Here is a 17,558-nt window from a genome sequence, read left to right on the forward strand (position 1 = left end):
AAATTCCAGTTTTTCAAGACTACTTTAGAGAAAACAGAAATAAATATAGCTGTGAACAGCAATAAACAGGATTCATAGGATGACACAAAGCAAGCACTTTAGTTCCTACATGATATCTTCCTTTATGTGCAATCAGTGAAGGCATTACCATGTTTATCTTTCATATTGTTGAGGTTTACTGTAGAATAGTGTTAGAGCACAATCCATTGTACAGCAAACCTATTAACACACTATAGCAATTGATTTATTCAAGACATTCACAGCAATTTAGAATAAAATGTTGGTATTTGTTCATTTTCACACACTAGCAATAAACTAATACAATGCATTCAGAAAGTATTTCATACGCCTTGACTTTTTCCCCATTTTGTTACATTACAGCCTCATTCTAAAACGTATTAAATGTTTTCCTCATCAGTCTACACACAATACCCCATAATGACAGTGAAAACAGGTTTTTGGACATTTTTGCAAAAATATAAAAAATAATTTACAAAAGTGTTTAGACCCTTTGCTTTGAGACTTGAAACTGAGCCCAGGTGCATCCTGTTTCCATTGATAATCCTTGATGTTTCTACAACGTGATTGTCCACCTGTGGTAAATTCAATTGATTGGACATGATTTAGAAAGGCACACACCTGCCTATACAAGGTCCCACTGTTCACAATGCATGTCAGAGCAAAAACCAAGCCATGAGGTCCAAGGAGATGTCCATAGAGCGCCGAGACAGGATTGTGTCAAGGCACAGATCTGGGGAAGGGTACCAAACAATGTCTACAGCATTGAAGGTTGAAGTTCCCCTAGAACACAGTGGCCTCCATCATTCTTAAATGGAAGAAGTTTGGAACCACCAAGACTTCCTAGAGTTGGCCACCCGGCTGAACTGAGCAAGTGGTGAAGGGCCTTGGTCAGGGAGGTGACCAAGAACCCGATGGTCACTGACAGAGCTCCAGAGTTGCTCTGTGGAGATGGTTGTCCTTCTGGAAGGTTCTCCCATCTCTGCAGCACTCCACCAATCAGGCCTTTATGGTAGAGTCGCCAGACAGAAGCCGCTCTTCAATAAAAGGCACATGACAGCCCGTTTGGAGTTTGCCAAAAGGCACGAAAAGACCATGAGAAACAAGATCCTCTGGACTGATAAAACCAAGATTGAACTCTTTGGCCTGAATGCAAGCATCACATCTGGAGGTAACCTGGCCATCCCTACGGTGATGCATGGTGGCAGCATCATGCTGTGGGGGATGTTTTTCAGAGGCAATGACTGGGAGACTCATCAGGATCGATGGAAAGATGATTGGAGCAAAGTACAGAGAGATCCTTGGATGAAAACCTTCTCCAGAGCGCTCAGCACCTCAGACAGGGGTGTAGGTTCACCTAACAGGACAAGGACCCTAAGCACACAGCCAAGACAACGCAGGAGTGGCTTCGGAACAAGTCTCTGAATGTCCTTAAGTATCCCAGTCAGAGTTTGTAGCGTCATACCCAAGAATACCAGAGGCTGTAATTGCTGCCAAAGGTGCTTCAACAAAGTGTTGAGTAAAGGGTCTAAATACTTATGTTAGTGATTAAAAAACAAAAAAAAACAATCCTTCAGTTTTATTTGTAATAAATTTGCAAAAATGTTTAACCTGTTTTTTCTTTGTTGTTATTATGGGGTATTGTGTGTAGATTGATATGGGGGGGGGGTGTAATTCATTTTAGAATAGGGCTTTAAATTGAGATTGTGTCATTGGGCTACACAGATTTTTTATTTTTACAAAAGTAATAAAAAATATTAAACCTTAACAAGTCACATGGACTCTGTGTATAATAGTTGTTTGACATGATTTTTGAATGACTACCTCTGTACCCCATTTAACCAATTATCTGTAAGATCTGTAAGATAATTATCTGTAAGAAGTGAATTTGCAAAAAAGGGAACCTATTGGTGGATGGGTAAATAATAAAAAGCAATATATTGCATATCCATTTGAGCATGATGAATTTATTAATTACACTTTGGATAATGGATCAATACACCCAGTCACTACAAAGATACAGGCGTCCTTCCTAACTCAGTTGCAGGAGAGCAAGGAAACCGCTGGTGACTTTAAAACAGAGTTTAATGGCTGTGATAGGAAAAACCGAGGATGGGTCAGTAAGTCAGTAACATTGTAAACTCAGCAAAAAAATGAATGTCCTCTCACGGTCAACTGCATTTTATTTTCATCAAACGTGTAAATATTTGTATGAACATAAGATTCAACCACCGAAATAAACTGAGCAAGTTCCACAGACATGTGACAAACAGAAATTGAATAATGTGTCCCTGAACAAAGGGGGGTGTCAAAATCCAAAGTAACAGTCAGTATTTGGTGTGGCCACCAGCTGCATTAAGTACTGCAGTGCATCTCCTCCTCATGGACTGTACCAGGTTTGCCAGTTCTTGCTGTGAGATGTTACCCCACTCTTTCAACCAAGGCACCTGCAAGTTCCCGAACATTTCTGGGGGGGAAATGGCCCTAGCCCTCACTCTCCAATCCAACAGGTCCCAGACTTGCTCAATGGGATTGAAATCCAGGCTCTTCGCTGGCCATGGCAGAACACTGACATTCCTGTCTTGCAGGAAATCACGCACAGAACGAGCAGTATGGCTGGTGGCATTGTCATGCTGGAGGGTCATGTCAGGATGAGCCTGCAGGAAGGGTACCACATGACAGGGGAGGATGTCTTCCCTGCAATGACGACAAGTTCATTCCGATGATGCTGTGACACACCTCCACAGACCATGACTGACTCTCCACCTCCAAATCTATCCTGCTCCAGAGTACAGGCCTCAGTGTAACGCTCATTCCTTTGACGATAAACGCAAATCCAGCTATCACCCCTGGTGAGACAAAAGCGTGACTCGTCAGTGAAGAGCACTTTTTGCCAGTCCTGTCTGGTCCAGCGACGGTGGGTTTGTGCCCGCAGACAACGTTGTTGCCGGCGATGTCTGTTGAGGACCTGCCTTACAACAGGCCTACAAGCCCTCCGCCTATTGCGGACAGTCTGAGTACTGATGGAGGGAACTTGCGTTCCTGGTGTATCTGGGGCAGTTGTTGTAGCCATCCTGTACCTGTCCGCAGGTGTGATGTTCGGATGTACTGATCCTGTGCAGGTGTTGTTACACGTGGTCTGCTACTGCGAGGACCATCAGCTGTCCGTCCTGTCTCCCTGTAGTGCTGTCTTAGGAGTCTCACAGTATGGACATTGCAATTTATTTCCCTAGCCACATCTGCAGTCCTCATGGCTCCTTGCAGCATGCCGAAGGCACATTCCCGTTGATGAGCAGGCACCCTGGGTATCTTTCTTTTGGTGTTTTTCCAGAGTCAGTAGAAAGGCCTCTTTAGTGTCCTAAGTTTTCATAACTGTGACCTTAATTACCTACCATTTGGAAGCTGTTAGTGTCTTAACAACTGTTCCACAGGTGCATGTTCATTAATAGTTTATGGTTTATTGAACCATGGGAACGGTGTTTAAACACCTTTACAATGAAGATCTGTGAAGTTATTTGGATTTTTACAAATTATCTTTGAAAGACAGGGTCCTGAAATAGGGACATTTCTTTTTTTGCTGAGTTTAGTTACTCCACAATACTAAGCTAATTGACAGAGTGTAAAGGAAGCCTGTACAGAATAAAAATATTCCAAAACATGAATCCTGTATGGCACTGAAGTAAATCTGCAAAGAATGTTGCAAAGAATTTGAATGTTTATCCTGAATACAAAGCATAATGTTTTGGGGCAAATCCAACACACATTGAGTACCACTCTTCATATTTTCAAGCATGGTGGTGGCTTCATCATGTTATGGGTATGCTTGTCATTGACAAGGACTAGGGAGCTTTTTTTGTGGATAGAAAGAATGGGAATAAAGCTAAGCACAGGCAAATTCCTAGAGGAAAACCTGATTGTCTACTTTCCAACAGACATTGGGAGACAAATTCATCTTTCAGCAGGACAAACTAGAACACAAGGCCAATTATGCACTGGAGTTGCTTACCAAGACGACATTGAATGCTCCTGAGTGGCCTAGTTACAGTTTGACCTAAATTGGCTTGAAAATGTCTGTCTAGTAATTATCAACAATCAACTTGAAAAAGCTTGCAGAATTATAAAAATAATAGCAAATATTGTACAATCCCAAGTGTGCAAAGCTCTCATAGCTGTCATTGCTGCCAAAGGTGATTTTCTATAAATGAGAGATTTCTGTGTTCGTCAGCACGTTTTAAATTCAGGCTGTAACACAACAAAATGTGGAATAAGGGGTATGAATACTTTTCTGAAGTACTGCATGTAATGTAATAGAATGAACAGTACCTGTCAAATAAATACATCAAACAAACCACTTCCATCAATGGAAAGATCTTCAGCTCTTATTTATTTCTGTGTGTCTGTAGAGTCACTCCCCATTCTCCACCATCCATCTCTGCTTTCCAGTCTTATTAAAGGCAGACTGTTGAATCTCCCTCCAATACCATGGACACTTGGGCTAGGCAGTAGATATTTTCCTGCCACTCCAGGAAAGCCGGTATGTGTTGGAGGGCTGTTAGGACCTTTCAGTGGCTGGTGGCAGAACTTGTACAGACGGCCGGCGGTATCCACTCGCTTCTGGATCTCCCTGTGGTGCTTGGCCAGTAGCCCATCAATAGACATTGGCTGTGGCCTTGGTCCAGGACGAACTGCTGTCTTGTTGCCGCCCAGGGAGAAGCTTTCATGGGCAGGGGTGGCGTGGCAGGCAGAGGTCTGTGCTGCTGGGGCCGGATCGTTTTCGGCGGGGAGGAGAGAAGAGTCATGCATGTCCGTCCTCACTTAAGAATTACCTTAAGTGATAATAATCGCATAGTTAAACTACATGAGTGGCGGAGAGGTAACTGTGTGATCATGTCGCTATGCTGTTTTTGTTTTTGCGTTCAGTCACTAGGCACATGAAGCTTTTTTACACATGAAGCTTTTTTACGTTTTAAGTATGAGGACACAGCTTCAAATCAGCGGATTTAAATATTTCAGCCACACCTGTTGCTGACAGGTGTATAAAATTGAGCACACAGCCATGTAATCTCCCTAGACAAACATTGGCAGTAGAATGGCCTGTACTGAAGAGCTCAATGACTTTCAACGTGGCACCGTCATAGGATGCCACCTTTCCAACAAGTCAGTTTGTCATATTTCTGCATGCTCGAGATGCCCCAGGCTAATGTGTTTGTTATTGTGAATTAGAAACATCTAGGAGCAACAACGGCTAAGCCGCAAAGTTGTAGGCCACACAAGCTCACAGGACGGGGCAGCCGAGAACTGAAGAACATCACAATATTCTGTCCTCGGTTGCAACACACACTACAGAATTCCAAACTGCCTCTGGAATCAATCTCAGCACACTAACTGTTTTTTTGGGAGCTTCATGAAATGGGTTTCCATGGCCAAGCAGCCGCACACAAGCCTAAGATCACAATGTGAAATGCCAAGCATCGGCTGGAGTGGTGTAAAGCTCGCCGCCAACACCATATTAATAGCCATGATTTTGGAAAGAGATGTTCGACGAGCAGATACTTTTGGCCATGTAGTATATAATTTTTGTACAATTCATATGAAGCTACATGTATATATATATATTTTATATCTGGCGTTAGTGCGTAAGCATAATCTTTAGGGCCTAAGTGTACGAGCACCAATACATGCCAATTACCAAATGCTTTTGGGAAATTGGGCAGAAATCATTTACATCGATCCACTGAGGCAAAAGCAGAGGTAAAGGCACTTTACCGATGTCAACTAGATTTAAGCATTCAATCTATCAATGTATGACATTTTCTGGTGAGCAAGGGTTTATTTAGTATTCTAGGGCAACAGGTAATGACAGAAAAGCTGCATGTACTATATCTGAATATATTTGCAAATCGTGTGTGTGATTTTGTGACTGTGTCAACCTGACCTTGTAGTAGGACATTCGGTGATTAGCTTTGGCATCAAATACTATCAAAAGTACAGTAAAAGGATATTAAACATTGAGATCTGGATTGACAAGGAGGCTAAATCGTGTGAAGTTATAATCTCTAGGGCTTAGTCTACACAAGTTGAATAAAGGATGCAAGTGTGTAAGCACCTCTTAACCATTGTGGTTCTTGCATGTTATTGTTCAACGCGAGGGTAGACTAATCCTGTAATGTATATGCATGCTCCTATTAGTGTTAGTCACTAAGTCTAAATATGACCTTGAGTGATTTAACATTTCCCCAATAGGAAGTCGTACCTTAAGCCAACACTTCCCCCCCCATCCCCTGGTATTTCCTGCTGGAGACAGGTGACTTCATATCTGGGAATGGAAAGAGAAATGTAATATTAACAATAATTATGCATAACTTGTAAAGATATCCACACAGTAAATTGTAGCCACATTTTATGAATGAAATTCATTTTGGATTAGTTATTTACCATAAGACTAATTTAGAGGTGTTGTCCACAGCATTTTCAAAGGTAGCCGTGACTGGTTTGCTGTGTTTTTAGAAACAATCAACTTTTTAATAGTTGGGAATTGAAACGATGTATCTGTTTCTCAGTAATACTGTTAATAATGCGACCAGGTGTATCTCATCTGATTGAGGATTGCTGACGATATCCATGTCGATATCCATGTCTATTTTCTTTGAACCTCACAATTCTATCTAGTGAGCTTACACACAACGTTTTAAATTGTTTTACCTGGTCAAAAATAACATAACTTTTTCAAGGGAGACCTGGGCCCAGTTTCCCCGATAGCGGTGGAACTTAGGCTTTCAAGTGTTTTTTTTTAACCCTGCATTGTTCCTACATTGCATAACATACGTTTCCCAAAACACCACGTAGCGTGAACGGTCTCTGTTCGTCATTGGAGCATGTGTTGATACTGACTGGATCAAAAGAAAGGCAGAACTGCTCTCGGTTTCAGCTTTCTCCATTCAAACCTTACCCCAACATTATAATTATCTCACAATACTGACGACAGATCAGCTCCTAAAGAGATATTGCCACCTACAGCTGCAAATTGTGAGGTGGCTTATTCTAATGCTTACCCAATAAAAATAATTGCGCACATGTTAGGCTACACATGATGAAATATGAGACAAATTACAGACAGTAGCCTAGCTAGCCTACAAGTAGCAAAATAGAACTCATTTGATTGCACATGAAATGTAAATGGATAGGGTTGAAATAGGCCTATAGCCTACTGTATTTATATTTTAATGCAGTCATCTGTTTTCATTTGAAGCATGTTTTTATATGTCACTTGTTTGTACCAATTGCAAGAACTTTGGCAACTTTGTAGTCAACTTTATTCTGGAGTTATCAGCTGCCACAGAGAGACTTATAAACCATGTGATTCTATGTTTAGCAGAGCTCTACTGTGTATAAAGTGACGTGGGAGGGCAAAAAAGCGTCTAACCACGCACTTGTATGGTCTACGAGTGGTCTGAGGCGGGCATTAGATTATGATCGTTTTCAAGTGCAACGTTAATAACGATGGTTTTGGGAAACAGCTCGGATTTACTGACGCGCCCTCAAAGGATCTAACGATTAGCTTAGCCTTAAAGACGTGCGCCAGTACTTTGACGACTAAGAAAGTATTTTATAAAACTCCTGCATTGGGCTGGATGTTTAGTTCACACATGCAGAATTACTGTCTAACTCAATTAGACACAAAATCTCTAGTTTGAAACTACTATTTTCTTGAAGCTGTGCCGTGCCATTTCCCCGCACGTCGGTCAGCCCCATAGCAATTTGAGTTCTAGCCAACCCCTTGCATTTGAGTGACAGCTAGCAAGGCCTAACCAGCATTTGCCAATGAGCGCGAGAGAGACACTTTTCGGGGACCACTTTTAGCTCATTAGTGCTACTTTCAGAACTACTGGCTAAAATGTATATGGCCCTCCAACTGCGTGAATGTGTGGGGTGTCTCTTTAATGTTAATTTAACCATTTTCAGACGAATGAATAACAGAACAGTAGGGTGGTGACTGTCATTCAGTTATACTGTACCCCATATCAACCAACTAGCTAGTAGTGACAAGCCTACTTTGTAATTCAGTATTGCTGTAACGTTACTGTAGACTACTACTGTACCCCACCCACATCAGCCAAGTAGTTAGTGATAATAGCTAGTTATCTACAAAGAAACAATAAATGACATCGACAGATGTATAAAATAGAATACTGGATATGCAATATCTCGCCATCTCCCAACCCAGAAAGCAAAAAATAAATAAGTTTGTAAAATAACAAACATTCACTAAGTTGGTTTATATTTAGTGTTTTACACCTTTGTCATTAGATTATTTATTTGAAAATCATTTGAACTTATTTCCATATTTTACATGTGATAATACCACACAGAGGGACAGACACCTGTAATAATCTGAAGTACTCAAAAGTGCCACTAAATGTCTTGTGATAGATCAAATCCTTGAAAGATACCAAAATTCTGGTAGTTTACTGGTAAACATTAAACATTACCAGTAATATACCCTCTGTTTGCAACCCTAACCATGAGTCTACAAAACTAATTTGCTGTTATTTGGACTTGGTTAATGAGAAGTTTTTCAACAATCTTCCAAAATGGAGGACAATGTATCCTGACAGACCTTATGGATCCTTGAGGCCGATTTGTTCAGCATGTTGAAATACGCCTACATACCAAGTTTCAAGTCTCTAGGTCAAACAGACGGCGATATGAGGGTTTAAGTGAGACTGCTTATAACAGCGCTCCCTATAGGCCAATCGGTGTTACTCATGGCCTCTAGTTTCTGTGCCAAATTAGAAAAATGTCAAGAAAAAATATTTATTCTAAGAATAACAACTGTGTGGGACAGTTATGGTGTTTGTGAGGAAGGATTTTGTTATGTGTGTTTAAAAAAAAAGTGTACATGTGTGATTGAAGACATTTCTCTCTCTCCCTTTCGCTCTCTGCCTCTTTCGCTTGCTCTCTCTCTTTCAGGGAGGAGAAGAGTGAGCAGCTGCTGGACTGTAGACAGGAGCTGGACAATATGGAGACTGAGAACAAGAGGATTCAGCAAGAGGTACTGGACAAAACAAATCTAGCTACTACAGCACAAAGAAATATAGAACAGATTTCCAACTCTGCATTAGAAAGATGAAACTAGCACAACATATAGCCCAACATAACACATTACCGTCCAACCCCAGAGCAGACTGAGACCTCACTAGGTGTGGCACAGAATAGGTCAACACAGCTGACTAATCACCGGGAGTCAATTACAGCTGATGTCAGAGCTCCCGGTCCACATTACATTACACAATTTAGCACCAGCAAGACTCCACTTAATGCACGAATACACAGTCTGCCTTGGACCAACATGTCTCTTCTGATCTCCAGCTACACACTTTCACACACAAACTACGCACTGACCATGCTGCTGAGCTGTGCTAGGCATCAATCCAGATTTACAGGCCTGTCACACAGAGCTTGCCCGCCAACAACTGGACAAAAGCTCCACCTATAAGACACGTCGCCTGTTGTGCCCTGACTGCTCTCAATGTTATACAACACATCAAACCATCTCCACCACCTCCTATTTGACATTCTTAATCATGAGGTTAATGCCTTTAACCAATTAGTGGCTGAGCTATCTATAGTTTGGCGATCTCCTTAGAAGTAGGCAAAGATGTTCTTTTATTTATAGTCTTTGCTGTAAACATGATTCGCAGCGCTAGAAAGTAGGGACCACAGCAACAGCATGGCAGAGGTGCTTGTTGTGTGTGTGTGTGGGGTCATTTCAAATCCCCTTTCCAGAGAAGATTACTGGCTAATGACCCTATTGACTAAGAGGAGCTTTAGTCTGTCCGTGTGTGTGTGTGCACGCGTGTCTACCTACTCAATCTATGGTGTGTTTGTTTACCAATATTAATTATGCCTGTGCACAATGCATGTACATTGAGTGTATAAAACATTAGGAACACCTGCTCTTTCCATGACATAGCTTTCACCTAGTCAGTCTATGATCCCTTATTGATGTCACCTGTTAAATCCATTTCAATCAGTATAGATGAAGGGGAGACAAGTTGCGTAAGGATTTTTAAGCCAGAGACATGGATTGTGTATGTGTGCCTTTGAGGGTGAACGGGCAAGACAAAAGATCCAAGTGCCTTTGAATGAGGAATGAGGTAGGTGCTGGGCGCATCGGTTTGCGTCAAGAACTGCAACGCTGCTGGGTTTTTCACGCTCAAAAGTTTCCCATGTGTATCAAGAATGGTTCACCACCCAAAGGACTTCCAGCCAACTTGACCCAACTGTGGGAAGCATTGAGTCATCATGGGCCAGCATCCCGGTGGAACGCTATCAACACCTTGTAGAGTCTATTCCCCGGTGAATTGAGGCTGTTCAAAAGGGGGTGCAAAAGGAGGTTAAAAGGGGGTGCAACTCGATATTAGGAAGGTGTTTTTAATGTTTTGTACGCTCAAGGGAAATGAGTCTGTGAAAACAAATATCTTGTATGTGTGTGACACTGACATGAAGTGTTTTGTTTGTCCCCTCCAGAGCCTGCAGTTGTTGTCAGACGCGCGTTCTGCCAGGGCCTATCGTGACGAGCTGGACATTCTGAGAGAGAAGGCCATCAGAGTGGACAAGCTGGAAAGTGAAGTGGGACGCTACAAGGAGAGGCTCCATGACATTGAGTTCTACAAAGCTAGAGTGGAGGTATGCCCTAACAAGTAAATAGCAGTTCAGCACACAACAAGCTTGACGTGTCAATGAAGCATCCATTGGGTGTAACATAAATGTATCGACTTGTTTCCCCAATGTTTGTTTAATGTTGTGAGCCCAGTGTATTAGAAGTGATAGGGCTGCTGATGTTGATCTCTGCTGGGCCCTACAGGAGCTGAAGGAGGACAACCAGGTTCTGCTGGAGACCAAGGCCATGCTTGAGGACCAGCTAGAAGGAACCAGGGCTCGCTCTGACAAACTCCACGAACTGGAGAAAGAGAGCCTGCAGCTCAAATCCAAGATCCACGACATGGAAATGGTGAGGGAAAGATTGAGATTGAGAGACTGTGTTTTGTGTGGGATTAAAGTTAACAGACATGCTGGTATGTTTGTATATTTTCTCTTTATGGGACCATTTTGTAGGTTCTCTCTGAATAAAATCCCATATACTGTACTGAATAGGTTCTCACTGTAAAAGCCCATTTATGCTTGATCCTGAAATGTGATCCAGAGGCTCTGTATGGAGGGTGTGATGCAGTTGCGGGGGCTTGCAGAGGCCAAATCAAGCTACGTACCCGCATTGTCGTGCGCCTCCCAAATTTTGTAACAATACGGAGGGCTGCGTATTGCTCTGCATTGACATGATTGGTTGACGATAGGTGGGGGCGGTAGGTCCTGTATAAACACAAACTCACTTCCTTGACAACTTCCTTTACAACAACTCTACGAAGCACAAGAAGTATGAATGCCTTGACTTCTACAGAGGCTGCATCGCAGTAAATGCTGTACTGTCAATGCAAACGCTGGAATTACCTTAAATCGGCTTTAAGGTTTAGCTAACTGTATAGCCATCCTGACAGTACGTTATGTGTTTGTCTGTGTGCATCAGGAGCGGGACATGGACAGGAAGCGTATTGAGGAGCTGCTAGAGGAGAACCTGGTGCTAGAAATGGCCCAGAAACAGAGCATGGACGAGTCTCTCCACCTGGGCTGGGAGCTGGAGCAGCTCTCCAAGACCCCTGATCTGACAGAGGGTGAGCATCAGTAGGCCTACTGGGGCTCTGGCTTCACCCCGGCCCTGGCCGATCATATATATATATATATATATATATATATATACACACACACACACACCAGATTGGACAGGGTTTATTTACACATGATTAGCTCCTGTAATTAATATTTAATGAATCCGAGACCCAGATTAGCAACGGGCCTGGATTTGGAATAGTGTTTAACTGGTCTTGGATCAGGATAAACCCTGTGTGTTTCCTCAGTAACTACAGTACTGATGTAGATCTACATTTAGGGATGTCCCATACTTCCTCTTCCCCTTGGGAAGTTCCCCAACACTATATCAGTACCTTTTTAAAATATAAAATCCGATTTGATTGGTCACATACATGTGTTTAGCAGATGTTATTGCAGGTGCAGCGAAATGTTTGTGCTTCTAGTTCTGACAGTGCAGCAATATCTAACAAGTAATATCTAACAATTTCACAACATATACCCAATACAAATAAATCAAAAATCTAAGTAAAGGAATGGAATTAAGAATATATAAATATATGGACGGGACGAGCAATGTGGTAGCGGCATAGACCCAGTAGAATAGTATAGAATACAGTATATACATATGAGATGCAAGAGATGTAAACAAGAGATGTAAACATTATTAAAGTGACTAGTGTTCCATTTATTAAAGTGGCCAATGATTTCAAGTCTGTGTATATAGGCAGCAGCCTCTCTGTGCTAGTGATGGCTATTTTCAGTCTCTCGGTGCAGTAAGTTGTGTGTTTTGACATAGTTGGTGTCATTGTGTAGTCCCTCAGAAGTCTCTGGGCCACGAGGTGAATGAGCTGACGTCCAGCCGCCTGCTGAAGCTGGAGAAGGAGAACCAGGCCCTGCTGAAAACCGTGGAGGAGCTGAGGGGCTCTGCCAGCGAGGACGCCCCTGCACACCGCCTCAAGGCCGACAAGGAGAACCAGAGGCTCACCCAGAGGGTCAGAGCAGCTTTTACACTTGTCCCATACGTCTTCACACTTGCTGCCTAAACATGGGCCCTCATCTGCCCATCAATCATCTGCCCACTCCACATTGGCTCCTTATTGCATCAACAACATAATAATGGCTGCCTGCTCTGTAACCCTACAGTACACTAGCATCTTTCTCCAGCCCCCTATATTTCACCCCAGGACTTGGCTTTCAGGCCTCATAGATCCATGACAACAGAGTTGAAAGAACTGAGTAAATCCTGAAGTCCATTTCCTATTATTTCTCAGACTTGACACTTGAAGGTTTCTCTAAGCTACCTCTCTCGGGCCTCTCTTGTGCACTCCACATAAAATGCATGAAATGTGCATTTCTCAAGCGAAACAGAGTTTGGCAACAGCACTCTGTCTGTAAAAGAGCCCATTTAGAAGTGAATCCAAGCAAGAGCAATAAGAAGGCAATTTTGAGTTAAGCTGCTTTGACGTAATGAAGTGCTGTGAGTATATATCTATGATATGATTAGTAATAATCCGCCTGCTTTTTGAAGAACGGTGTGTGTGTATACTGCACTTGTAGTTGCTGTTGGTGCCACAGTGTTTGTGCGTCATGCGGTGAGTAGAAGGGACAGAAGGAGAGAACAGACCAAGGATGAAGCGGCTGCAGTGAAAAGCTTTTATTTGTAGATAATTCAGCCCTTCCCTTTGTAGAGGGTGTGGTGACATGAGTGGTAATTACCCAGTGCAGTCTGACAGCATCCTCCGGAGGGGAGAGGAGACAACAGAGATTGGAGCCGGTGTTCATGGGAAGGGCTTTATATGGAGTCGCTTTTGCTTCTCTTTAATATCGGACATGCATCACAACACGGAGCCACTGGAATTAGAGAAATATAAATGTCTGTGTATCATAGTCAATTCAGTTTTATTTTGGCCAATCAGGAAATTAAATTGAATAGTGGGTTCTTCAATTTCATTGACTGGATTACAATGTAATTGAGTCCAATTGTGATGGGTAATGATGTGGTACTGCATAGTGTAATTGTCTGTGATCTAAGTGACTGGGTGCCATGGTAACAGTGCGTCCTCTGTGTGTGCCTGCAGCTGGGGCAGCTGGAGGGTGAGCTGAACACAGGCAGGGAGAGTCTGTGCAGTGCAGAGAGCCTCAGCACCGACCTGATGAAGGAGAAGGCTCTGTTGGAGAAAACCCTGGAGACACTGAGAGAGAACGCAGATAGACAGGTACACACACACACACACACACAGGCATGCATACATGTCCATGTTCAAGACACAAACAGCCTTTCATTTTAGGCTGGTCAAAGGACTGATTTGACCTTGTTCTGGTCTTGTTCCAAGAAACTCAAAACGACATTGCTACTTAACTCAATCCAGATCTATAATGATTTTCTTAAAAGAGCGTAGTCTTTGTGCTTGCATTCTCCCAGTGAGTTTGAAGAGCTCTGTGTGGCTTGGGGGGGTGTAATGAAAGTAATGAAAGCCGACAGAATCTAATGAGGCCCCAGACACAGGGAGTTAAGATTGATGAGGTTTACAGTAGAATAACAGATCTCTGGTGAACCTACACTACAGGGTTCAGAGTTAGGACCAGGAACTTCTCATGACCACTTGACCTGATTTAGGACAAATTCAGGACCCTAGGGTATTATAAGAGCAAGGAGTTTTTCATGGTCAGATAATCTCTGGGGCTCTGTTCATATTAACACCATACTGAAGCATGACTCGAGTTGAAGCTGTCCCATAGCGCCACTCAGACGTCCTCCATGTTCCAGGTGAAAGGCCTGGAGCAGGAGAACGAGCATCTAACCCAGACTGTCTCGTCGCTGAGGCAGCGCTCCCAGGTGGGCGCTGAGGCGCGGGTCAAAGACGTGGAGAAGGAGAACCGCGTGCTGCACGAGTCCATCCGGGAGACCAGCTCCAAGCTCAACAAACTGGAGTTTGAGCGCAAACAGCTGCGTAAGGACCTTGAGATGTACAAGGAGAAGGGCGAGAGGGCTGAGGAGCTGGAGGTGGAGGCGCAGCGGCTGGAGAGGGAGAACGAGGCCCTGCAGAAACGAGTAGCCAGTCTGGGCATCACCTGTGACAAGGTCGGCCCCTGCGTGCATTGGTGGCTGTAAACTTCACTTAAAGTTGTCGGTGTACCTGGTGTCTATTGTGTGCCAAATGAGTCACTTATTACCTTGTTGTGCAGCTCCTATTGTATAAAGCAGATGGGAGTTTGAATGAGGAAAAGTGCTTTGTTGAGAAATGTTCCCATATTCTCCCAAATCCTCAGGTGGTGTCTCTGGAGAAGGAGAACTCCGAGCTGGAGGTAGAGGGCCGTCGTTTAAAGAAGGTGGTGGATGGCCTGCGGAGCACATCCTTCCAGTTAGAGGCCCTGGAGAAGGAGAACTCCCAGCTGGATGAGGAGAACCTGGAGCTTCGCAGGACTGCTGAGGTGCTCCGCTCAGCAGGGAACAAGGTGGCTCAGCTGGAGCTGGAGAACCTTGAGCTGGAGAGTGAGAGGAGCCAGCTGAAAAGGAGCCTGGAGCTGCTCAAGGCCTCCTCCAAGAAAACGGAGAGGCTCGAGGTGAGCAACCAGGGCCTGGATACGGAAAACCAGCGGCTGCAGAAGGCCCTGGACAACAGCAGCCGCAAGATGCAGCAGTTGGAGGGGGAGCTGCAGGATGTAGAGCAGGAGAACCAGAGCCTGCAGAGGAGCCTCGAGGAACTGAAGATCTCCAGCAAACGTCTGGAGCAGCTGGAGCAGGAGAATAAGACTCTGGAGCAGGAGAGCTCTCAGCTGGAGAAGGACAAGAAGCACCTGGAGAAGGACAACAAGAGGCTGAGACAGCAGGCGGAGATCAGGGACTCCAAGATGGACGAGGACAACCTGAGGATCAGCCACCTGGAGAAGGACAACCGCTCGCTGGGCAAGGAGATGACCTTCTTCAAGGACTCCTGCAACCGCCTCAAAGATCTGGAGAAGGAGAACAAGGAGCTGGTCAAACAGGCCACCATCGATAAGAAGACACTAGTCACTCTACGAGAGGTAATGATGTAGCGACTACCTGAGAGATGCGTGTTGTAATGTTAGTGTATATATATTGTAATGGTAATTCATGGGGTGAATGCTCACAAGTCTTCAAATGTACATTTTAGAATATTCAGCTATAATCATTGCACCTGCATTATTCAAGAAGAAATTCAACCAGACCACTATGCCAACACTTTTTTCAACTTGGAACTCAACTATGTTCTATTAAGTACATTAAGATTGTATTATTCATTAATAAAGGATTAAATTCCAGAGATTGAATGTAGAGTGACTCTGGATTGGCGTTTGATGTTTCAGGAACTGGTGAGTGAGAAACTGCGGACTCAGCAGATGAACAATAACCTGGAGAAACTGACCAACGAGCTGGAGAAGATAGGCCTCAACAAGGAGAGGCTGCTGCAGGATGAGCAGAGCTCTGACAACGACAGGTAATACACACACACAAACCATTATGCTGCTGCTCAAAGGTACCCATCCCCCCCATAAATAATTGTGACCACATCACATAGTAGACACTCTGCCAACAATACGGTGTGAAGACATTGAATTCTATCCGGGAAAGATCCTTGGTCTTTTAATGATTGTCAATGTCCCTTATGTGCAGGTACAAGCTGCTGGAGTTCAAGCTAGAGTCCACTCTCAAATCTACTCTGGAGATCAAGGAGGAGAAGATAGCAGCCTTGGAGGCCAGACTGCAGGAGTCCTCCAACCTCAACCAACAACTGCGCCAGGAGCTCAAAACTGTGAGTCCTAAACAATATAGAACAGCAGCCCAATGAACATCTGCACAAAAAAACATTATCCCAGAGAGGTCCTGTGGTTATGCTTCTTTAACACGTGACACAGAGAAACGCTCAAATGCTTCTGAGGCAATTCATTATTTATTCATTCCTTTTCCATTGTGTTATCTTTTTTTACATTTTTATTATTATTATTTCTTTTCCTTTATTTTACTAGTCAAGTCAGTTAAGAACAAATTCTTATTTTCAATGACGGCCTAGGAACAGTGGGTTAACTGCCTGTTCAGGGGCAGAACGACAGATTTGTACCTTGTCAGCTCGGGGGTTTGAACCTTCCGGTTACTAGTCCAACGCTCTAACCACTAGGCTACCCTGCCGCCCCTATTCATGAACCACCAGGAGCCTAGAAAACCCAGATAATAATTTCCACAGCACATGTTTAACTCTGTGACAAAAACTAGAACCCTTGCCACTGGGGTGCCAGAACAGAGATGGAGCTCATTAGCATGGGCATATTTTGGGGGATTGAGGTTTAACCCTTTCACATTTGACCTCTCCAGGTAAAGAAGAACTATGAGGCCCTGCGACAGAGGGAGGAGGAGGAGAGGATGGTGCAGAGCTCACCCCCCAGAAGAGGGGACAGGGAGGACTCTCAGGCGGTCAACAAGTGGGAGAAGGAGAGCCACGAGACCACCCGGGAACTGCTCAAGGTCAAAGACCGCCTCATCGAGGTGGAGAGAAACGTAAGTAAACTCATTCTAATCAACAAGTCAAAATAGCCATCTTCGATACGATATGTGAAGGGCCTCTGTATATAATTAATGCATGCGTTAATCTTTTGTGTGTGTGTGTGTCATTTTCAGAATGCCACCCTACAGGCAGAGAAGCAGGCCCTGCATACCAACCTGAAGCAGCTGGAGACCCAGAGCAGTAACCTACAGGCTCAGATTCTGGCTCTACAGAGACAGACTGCATCTCTACAGGAGAACAACACCACACTACAGACCCAGAATGCCAAACTACAAGTAAGGGAAAGGAGGAAAGCTAGTCAGTTGTACAACT

The 17,558-nt window shown here is 43.8% G+C and overlaps 1 protein-coding gene and 1 long non-coding RNA gene across 10 annotated transcripts in view; one reads left to right on the forward strand and one right to left on the reverse strand.

The window, feature by feature from the left end:
* The window catches only part of LOC124038310 (girdin-like), a 93,080-nt gene that overhangs the window by 56,711 nt on the left and 18,811 nt on the right, over window positions 1–17,558 (forward strand). For all 9 annotated transcript variants that reach the window (XR_006839342.1, XM_046354026.1, XM_046354031.1 and 6 more), the window contains exons 9-20: window positions 8,989–9,070; window positions 10,549–10,707; window positions 10,886–11,032; window positions 11,603–11,747; window positions 12,538–12,716; window positions 13,803–13,940; window positions 14,492–14,806; window positions 14,995–15,750; window positions 16,054–16,184; window positions 16,361–16,499; window positions 17,057–17,239; window positions 17,360–17,521. Coding sequence is in view for 8 of the 9 variants with exons in the window: in XM_046354026.1 (XP_046209982.1) it covers window positions 8,989–9,070; window positions 10,549–10,707; window positions 10,886–11,032; window positions 11,603–11,747; window positions 12,538–12,716; window positions 13,803–13,940; window positions 14,492–14,806; window positions 14,995–15,750; window positions 16,054–16,184; window positions 16,361–16,499; window positions 17,057–17,239; window positions 17,360–17,521 (2,536 nt within the window). In the remaining variant the exon portion in view is untranslated. The remainder of the gene's footprint in view (window positions 1–8,988; window positions 9,071–10,548; window positions 10,708–10,885; window positions 11,033–11,602; window positions 11,748–12,537; window positions 12,717–13,802; window positions 13,941–14,491; window positions 14,807–14,994; window positions 15,751–16,053; window positions 16,185–16,360; window positions 16,500–17,056; window positions 17,240–17,359; window positions 17,522–17,558) is intronic.
* Window positions 2,922–17,558, reverse strand: part of LOC124038313 — a 49,884-nt gene continuing 35,247 nt past the window's right edge. The window contains exons 3-4 of the long non-coding RNA XR_006839343.1: window positions 6,272–6,334; window positions 2,922–4,844 (exon numbers count right to left, since the gene is read on the reverse strand). This is a non-coding gene — a long non-coding RNA (uncharacterized LOC124038313). The remainder of the gene's footprint in view (window positions 4,845–6,271; window positions 6,335–17,558) is intronic.

The sequence above is a fragment of the Oncorhynchus gorbuscha genome, linkage group LG06, assembly GCF_021184085.1.
Source record: "Oncorhynchus gorbuscha isolate QuinsamMale2020 ecotype Even-year linkage group LG06, OgorEven_v1.0, whole genome shotgun sequence".
NCBI classification, from domain to species: Eukaryota; Metazoa; Chordata; class Actinopteri; order Salmoniformes; family Salmonidae; genus Oncorhynchus; species Oncorhynchus gorbuscha.